The following is an 8,948-nucleotide window of genomic DNA, read 5'->3' on the forward strand; positions in this document are numbered from 1 at the left end:
TGATAGTTTGCTGAGAATGATGGTTTCCAGCTGCATCCATGTCCCTACAAAGGACCCAAACTCATCCTTTTTTATGGCTTCATAGTATTCCATGGTGTATATGTGCCACATTTTCTTAATCCAGTCTGTCACCTTAAACAATAAAACTTGGGCCAGTAAGTGTTTAACCTAGGCCAAAACCCCAAATCTCCTAAGCTAGGAGAACAAGGGCATTCCCAAACTATTACTCATATTTCAAAGGTGAATCTGAAAGGTTGCATGTGTCTAACCTAGGAAAATAGAGGTTAAGGGAAACAAAGCTCTTACATTCACAGCTAAAATTACATCACCTTGAAGCAGAACACTAGTTATCTCATGTTGATAAAAAGTTGAGACCAGCAATTATGTGTTGAGGATTATTTAGATGAGAAATCAAATGAATTGTCGCTTAAGAAATGCAGCTTGTACAGAATACAGAGTTATTTAAAATATGTTATCTTTGGAAGAAAAAATAAGGTAGAGTGTTCTGCTTTAAAACATTTGAAAGCACTGCCTTAGAATGCATAGAGAAAATATTTTTTGAAGAAAAAAATGCCCTTTTATAGTATTATCTATTGTAAGCACAAGTTAATCTCAAAATTCAATTCAACATATTTAAGTAAAAATGGCGGTACCACAAATAAATATGGCCACCTTTTTATGCATGATAATGTTTATTAAACATGCATATATAAAAAGCTAGATTTAACCTTGGTTTATAGCAGATTAATTTAATACCGGGAAGTATATATTCTAGAAATGACCCAACTTGTAAGACACCGGTGAGAAACCCTCGTAACTGGGCTACCTGGTAATTCTGCAAACTTCAAATGCCCCGTTTTGTCATCCACCTGCCACCATCCACACACTGAGGCACTGGGAGCCTGAAGTAAGTCTCGGAACAACTGTTAGGGAAGTAGGATAATGCAGTGATCAAAAACACAGACTCCAGAGCCAAACTGCCTGATATAATTCCCAGCTCTGCCACTCACTGGCTTTGTAACTTTGGGCAAGGCTTCTGTACATCCGTTTCTGCATCAGTGAACATACAGGAAGAGCCTGGCCCTTTGCAAGCACTATGTGATGCTAGTTATTAAGATCATGAGTGGTGGTGGCCCTGGCAAAAGGCATTTCTGCCACATGGCTCTGACCCATCCTTCATGCTCTCTCCCCTCCACCACACATTCCTCTAATCATCTATCCCCTTTTCTGTTTCAGTGAATCTTCTTGCCCTATCTTGGGGCATTTCAGGCTCATCTATAAGTTACAAACACCAGCGGCCTGGGACAGGTCCATCCTTCCAAAGGGCTTCTGGTACCTGAGAAAATGAAAGACCCTCACAAATTGGTTCCTTTGAAACCAACTGCCAGTGAAAATCCTGATGCCTGAGAAACTAATTCTTTCCACTGTCAAGGAAAGTGGAGATTTTTGCTGTAAATTATTTGTCTATTTAAGGAACAGCTTGAAATGGACATCCCCAAGGCCACAAGGAAAATCACGGTCAGTGTGAGCTCTATTTGAGTGTTAAAGGAATATTACCAATGCTGGACCAAAGACCACTTGTCTCACACCCAGCTGGACAGGCCTTCCCTGCCCCTGCCCAAATGCACACTATATACTTCTCACAATCAGGATTCGTTCTTTAAGACCACTAGATCATGGCACCTGAGGGCTGGAAAGGATTTCACATGTCATCTAGATCAAGGGTCACAAATCCAAATACCCAAAGTCCCAGTCAGGTCATGAGTCATAAAGGGACCGGAGCCAGATGGGGACTATGTGACCTGTGTGAAGGGAGGTCTGGCCCTTGGCTCCAGCTGTCATCGCAGGCCTGGGACTGTCAGATGTTCTGAGTGGTTAAGAGAAGATGGAAATTTAGATTTTATGTGTGGACCAAGCAAAACACATCCGAGAGATGGACCAAGTGCTTTCAGATCACCCACCTCGATCCAGACAGAGCAGTGCCTCCCACCTACAAGCCTCAGACCCTGGAGATGTAAAGAGCTACTACACTACGGCCACCGAATCCAACGCGGGAAGAGAGACAAGGGCTCCAAACAGATACTACTTGGAGACTGCATAGATAGTGTGCCTTGCTCATATAAGAACTACTTTTTTTTAACATAAAAGGACACTGTAATATTAACAAAACCAAATTTTATTTCCAAACAGCACTAAATGGATGATTTTTCATTTCACATTTTCTCAAATAAGGAGATCCCAAAAGCACAGAAACGGTCACGTAAGTTGCACAGATTTTATTTACATTAGAAAGGGGACTCCTGGGCTTAAAACATTCACCACCACCACCTAGACCAATTCTACTACTTGAATGGTGAGATCGGAAGGTGGTATGGCTTGCCCATAATCACAAAGCTCCTTGCAGAACCAGGAAGGAAATCCAGGGTCCTGAGTCCCACTCCCAGCTCCTTCACCTCCACCAGAGAGCACGGACCCTACCCCAGAAGAGCCATACAAGAAGTGACACCGCCTGGATGAGAACTCAGAACAAATACGATCATAACACAATTTTGGACTGAGGTTTATCCACAATCACCTCTTTAAAGTTTCACAGAAGCACAGAAGTAGAAGAAGCCTGGATAACCCCAAACTCCAGCCCTACCCTCAAGCCGCCTCCTCAACTGTATCTCAGATGGGAGCCTTCCAGCCTCTGGTAGATAAGGACCTTGTTATCTTACAATGCTGAGTAACAATGCAACTTGAGAACTTCAATTCTTCCTATTCCCGTACCACTCTGGTCTCTTGGGCTTGCCATTCAGAATGTCTGTTTCCCTCTCCACCCTCTTCACAACTTAATTCTTTCTCCCCACCTCCAAGGCTGCCTCTGTATGTTCTTTTCATAACCTCCCTTCCCTTGTTTGCTCCATTTCCACAACTAGCTGGCTTCCTTATGAACAAGAGGGTATTTATTCACTGTTGATTCTTGCTGTCAGTCTACAGGTATTAGCTAAGAAGGACTGGCTTAAGATAAACACTTGAGACACAGAACTGAACAAGCCTGCCCAGTAAGTCAAGACAGGGTACTGGGAAGCCAGAGCAGGTGGTGGGGAAGTGGGGCATGAGTTCCACTCAGGGCATCTGTGGCAAAGGGAGAGAACGGTGCCAAACACAGATGTGTAAGCTGTGCACTGCACAACTGCAAGGGCACCACTCAAAAAGACCAAGTTATGAGTAGTACCCTCCGGAGTTGTACAACGAGCAGCATAAGGAGGGGCCAGTGGAAATGCAGGTCTGGTCATTAAAAGATCAAGCCCATATTTCAGTGCTTCTGTTAATTAATAATGACTGGCCCACAGAGTTTCCTCTACTTGAGTGTGCTTAAGAACCACCCGGCAGCTTACCATACCTGAGGAATGCCAAGCCCTCCCCTGAGATTCTGATTCCTCAGTCCTGCGGAGGGACTAAGGAATCTGTGTGTTATTCTTTGTTTGTTTGTTTGTTTGATATAGAGTCTCACTGTGTCGCCCAGGCTGGAGTGCAGTGGCACAATTTCAACTCACTGCAACCTCCTGGTTCAAGCAATTCTCCAACTTCAGCTTCCTGAGTAGCTGCGATTACAGGCATGCGCCACCACGCCCAACTAATTTTTGTATTTTTAGTAGAGACAGGGTTTCACCATGTTGGCCAGGCTGGTCTTGAACTCCCGACCTCAGGCGATCTGCCTGCCTCGGCCTCCCTAAGTGCTGGGATTACAGGCGTGAGCCACTGCGCCTGACCCTGTGTGTTGTTTTTTTAACAACCAGACTCTTGAGAAACTCTAGCCAACAAAGTTGAGGCTTAGGAGAAGGAAGACACTATAAGTGCCAAGACTGTGGTACCAAGGGGAAAATGTTTATATTTTTATGAGATTTAGTCCTCCAATCTCAGCTCTATTTTATAAAGAATACTGTTTCTAAAGATGGTTAATGATGGCACACATGTATAATCCATGAAGCAACTGTCTCTATAAACCCAACCCTGGCTAGCTATTCCCTGTCACAATTTTTAAGAGCATACAGACAGGCACCCTAGACACTGAAATGACATTACTATTCTGACAGCTTGCTAAATTTATGGCCACCGTGTGCCAAATCAGAGGAAACCCACATTCTAAAGCTCCTCCCTACCTACATGTCAACATGGCAAACGCTCGGACGCTTACCTTGTGCTCCTCCTTCATCACCTGTTCAATGAGTTCAGATTTCACCGGAGGCTTTGAATACTGGCCTGAGAGAAGGCCATGTCCTAACTTAGTCCTGGCCAGGACAGAGAAACAAAAACAAAAAGGTCATTGTTGTTTTTCCATAGCAATATTACATTCATCTATGAATATCAATAAGTACAGCTGCTGTTAAGTGGAGCATTTGATGTGGATTACACACAAATAACTTATTTATTTGATTCTGCTTCATACTGATACCAGTTTCAAATTTTCTTCAGTATTTTGTAGATAACTTTATCTTCTTATAAAAGTAACACATTCTCATTTTGGAACACTTTAAAAAAAAAACATAAAGAATTGCCTTTAATTTTGCAACCCAGAGATAACCACCATGAACATTTTATTGGATGTTTTTTGTAAAAAAAAAAAAAAATCTGCGACTTACATCTGTGTGTTGAAATCTTGTGTTGGATCTAAAGGCGAGTAGTCAAATATTCTGGGAAGGTTTCCTACATACCTAGAAAATGAGCGGCAACAGTTAAAACATAGCAACTGCAAGAAGAACAGAACCAAAACAAGCCAGCGAAATTCTTGCTGAGACCTTCTTGCCCCTTTGTCAAACTAAACAATCTACCTGAAGAAAAGTTTTTCCTGAGATTCTACCCCTACCAGCACTCATGACCTTCCTGAAACATTTATCTTTCTATCAGTGGGTCTCAACCCTCGTTGTAAGTTAGATTCACCCAAAGAGTTTCTTTTACATTTACCAAAGCCAGAACCACCCCTAGATGTTCCAATTTCATTGCTCGAGACTGAGGCTTGGGATTTGGAATGTCTTTTAAAAGTTCCCCAAGTGATTCTAACATGCATCCAGAGTTAAGAACCACCGGCTAAGCCATCACAATAATCACCACCTCGATGACAATGGTACAGAGGCCAGGCGCCGTGGCTCACACCTGTAATCCCAGCACTTTGGGAGGCTGAGGCGGGTGGTTCACCTGAGGTCAGGAGCTCGAGACCAGCCTAGCTAACATGGCAAAACCCCGTGTCTACTAAAAATACAAAAATTAGCCAGGCGTGGTGGCACGTGCCTGGAATCCCAGCTACTCAGGAGGCTGAGGCAGGAGAATCGCTTGAACCCTGGAGGTAGAGATTGCAGTGAGCCAAGATCGTGCCACCAGACTCCAGCCTGGGTGACAAAGCAAAACTCTGTCTCAAAAAAACAAAAAAGACAACAGTACAGTTAGGGACAAGACTCGACTTAAACCAAAACGTCGTCAGGCTCCTCTGATTCCTCTGCTTGACTGGACCTGTCCTTGGGCTTCCTTCTCTGTTCTTGTAGATCCAGTTTGAGTAAGCATCCTGCTAATTCAGTTTAGTGAAAATCGCCCATCCTTGTATCTGACCAGCCTAGCCTGCCTTCAGCAGTAATCCCATTAAGTCTGGGTAGCCAGAAACCCCTTATCCTTGATGTTTCTTCTTTGTGATTTTCCATCCCCTGGCCCCACCCAACTCCTTGGTTATAAATCCCCACTTGACCTTGTTGGAATCAGAGTTGAGTCCAATGTCTCCCCCATTGCCAGGCCCTGTTGCAGTGCTGCTACACCTATGGCCATGGGCCCCCTTGAATAAAGTCTGCCTTATCATCTTTAACAAGTGTTTGGGTAATTTTTTTCTTTAACATTAAAAATTGTTCCAATAATCTCAAAATGAATAATAATGGCAATAGCAGTGACAGCTACCATTTTCTGGAGGGCTTCCTATATTAGCCTGTTGAGTCTTCATTGCAACCATATGAGGAAGGGATTGTTGTTATCATTATCCCCATCTGAGAGGTGAGAAATTGGGATGCAAATTCATTAGGTAGCTTCCAAAGCCTCCAAGCCACCTGTAATCCCAGTACATTTGGAAGCCGAGGAGGGATGACTGCTTGAACCCAACAGTTGAGACCAGCCTGGACAACATGATGAGACCCCAACTGTACAAAAAAAATTTTTTAATTAGCTGGGTGCAGTGGTACATACCTATAATTGCAGCTACTCGAGAGGCTGAGGTGGGAGGATTGCCTGAGCCCAGGAGGTCAATGCTGCAGTGAGCTGTGATTGTACCACTGCACTCCAGCATGGGTGACAGAGCAAGACCCTATCTCAAAAAAAAAACCTACCAGGGAGGGAGTAATGAGGCCCAGAATGGACCCAAGCAGCCTGGCACCAGGCCAAGTTCGGAACCACTCTGCTGGCTGTGTCTGTCCATCCACTGCCCCTGGAGCGACTGCAAGCTTATCCTGACAGAACGGTGCCAACTTTAACACTGATCTCCAATCATAATGTACAATCACTCCTTTCACTTCTTAAATTCACTTCCTATTTCACACCCTCTATTTTGTGTTGTCCTTTCCCCATTGTCTTTAACTCTCTAGCCTGAAAACTCTAGGAAGAAGAATCCAAAAGCAGATCCCTTTCTCCAGTCCGTCATGTGCCCCACTCTGCCCACTTCTCTGACCTCATCTGCCACTGTGCTCCCCCAGCCCACAACATCCCCACCACTTGTCCCTCTTGCCGCCCGAGAGCATGACAGACTTGCTCATGTCTCAAGGTCATGCCTTCTGCTGTCTTTTTCCTGGGATGCTGTTTCACAGATCCTTGCTTGGCAGCTCCTTCTCAAGCCTGTTGACAAGTCACCTTTCCAGACCCTCAGATAAAACAAGAGGGGCGCCCCCACCCTTCCTCACTCCCTACCATCTGCTTTTGACTGACTTTCTTCTTAGCATGCATCACTATTTGCAATTTTACAATTCACTTGTGATATGGTTTTGCTGTGTCCCCACCCAAATCTCATCTTGAATTGCAGCTCCCATAATTCCCATGTGTGGTGGGAGGGACCCTGTGGGAGGTAAGTGAATCATGGGGGAGGTCTTTTCATGCTGTTCTCGTGAGAGTGAATAAATCTCACGAGATCTGATGGTTTCATAAATGGGAGTTCCCCTGCACAAGCGCACAAGCTCTTGCCTGCCTCCAGGCAAGACGTGGCTTTGCTCCTAATTTGCCCTTTGCCATGATTGTGAGGCCTCCCCAGCCATGTGTAACTGTGGGTCAATTAAACCACTTTCCTTTATAAATTACCCAATCTGAAGTATGTCTTTATTAGCAGCATAAGAACAGACTAATACATCTTGTTTAGTATCTGTCTTTCCAGAGACTATATACTAGAATGTCATCTCATTAAGGTAGCAACTTTATCTAAATCACTGCATCTCCAGCACAAGAACAGCATCTGACATGTAAAAGACACTCAATAAATAAGAATACATTTATGTCACACAACCACACAATTAACTTTCATAACTGAGTACAATAACCAAACAGAAAAGGCATTATGGCAATGAAACCCTAGCAGAGAAGCATGATACACTATTAGTTGGCAATGACCTCTAATTGGATTCCCTAACTACTAGAAACTTCTAGGCACCTGCTGTCCACAAATTCAGAAGTTGTAGCTTAGCTTATGTACCTACATCAAAATTAACAGAGTGTGCTTCTTTGGGCCAGTCCCATTCAAAGGACAAACAAGACACAAACCGAACTTCAGAGCTAAACTATTTAGATGCAGGGGCTACACTGAAGAATTCCTAACAATACATAACATGATGAACTCAGAAGCTCTCTTATGATCCAGTTTTAATCACATCTCAAAACCTGACAAGACAAAGAAAACTTACTGGAATGATGAACACTAGTGAATAGGCTTACGCTTTAAGGCAAAATAGAAGAGTAAAGAGAATAATTTTTTTTTTTTTTTAAATCAAAACAGCGTCTCACTCCCTCGCCCAGGCTGGAGTGCAGTGGCACAATCTGGGCTCACTGCAACCTCTGCCTCCCAGGTTGAAGCAATTCTCCTGCCTCAACCTCCCAAGTAGCTGGTATTACAGGCGTGCACTACCATGCCTGGCTAATTTTTTAGTAGAGCGAGGTTTTGCCATGCTGGCCAGGCTGGTCTCAAACTCCTGACCTCAAGTGATCTGCCCACCTCAGACTCCCAAAGTGCTGGGATTACAGGCTTGAGCCACCGTGCCCAGCCAAGAATAAATCTTTGACGTCAGAAAAGTTCACTTTGCTGGCACCTGAGGTCAGGGAGAAAAAGAAGTCCATTTTGCTATCAATGTATATCCCTTTTCTAACTGATGAAGGACATCTTCCATTATAACAAAATTAAATTAAAATGTAGAAGTGACGCTAGATAATTTTCATAGATGTTATACCTCCTGTTTGTAATCTAGCAATTCTTAAAAAGATGTAGTTTAGCTATCTAGCAATCTATCTTGGTTGTCATTCCATTTGTATACCAGTTTATTTAGATTCAGTCCTCAAAAAAATTATTTTGAAATGTAAACTAGGTGCAAGTGGCACACAGGGTACCAAGGAATCAGGCCAAGTTCCCAGATTACACTATGGTTGTTCATAAGCCAGTTAATCTTTCTGAGTCATTTTTCTTTTTCTTTTTTTTTCCTCTCTTTAATTTTCTTCTTATTGTTTATTTCTTTTTTTTTTTTTTTCTTGAGACAAGAGTCTCACTCCGTCGCCCAGGCTGGAGTGCAGTAGAGCAATCTCGGCTCACTGCAACCTCTGCCTCCTGGGCTCAAGCAATTCTCCTGCCTCAGCCTCCCGAGTAGCTGGGATTATAGGCATGCACCACCATGCCTGGCTAATTTTTGTATTTTTAGTAGAGACAGGGTTTCACCATGTTGGCCAGGCTGGTCTCAAACTCCTGA

At 43.6% G+C, this 8,948-nt stretch overlaps 1 protein-coding gene across 2 annotated transcripts in view; it reads right to left on the reverse strand.

Moving 5' to 3' along the window:
• Positions 1-8,948, reverse strand: part of USP13 (ubiquitin specific peptidase 13 (isopeptidase T-3)) — a 134,211-nt gene that overhangs the window by 53,455 nt on the left and 71,808 nt on the right. For both annotated transcript variants that reach the window (XM_011956716.1, XM_011956717.1), the window contains exons 9-10: positions 4,626-4,697; positions 4,181-4,274 (exon numbers count right to left, since the gene is read on the reverse strand). In XM_011956716.1, the coding sequence (XP_011812106.1) occupies positions 4,181-4,274; positions 4,626-4,697 (166 nt within the window). The remainder of the gene's footprint in view (positions 1-4,180; positions 4,275-4,625; positions 4,698-8,948) is intronic.

Source organism: Colobus angolensis, unplaced genomic scaffold (assembly GCF_000951035.1).
Source record: "Colobus angolensis palliatus isolate OR3802 unplaced genomic scaffold, Cang.pa_1.0 Scaffold422, whole genome shotgun sequence".
Lineage (NCBI taxonomy): Eukaryota > Metazoa > Chordata > Mammalia > Primates > Cercopithecidae > Colobus > Colobus angolensis.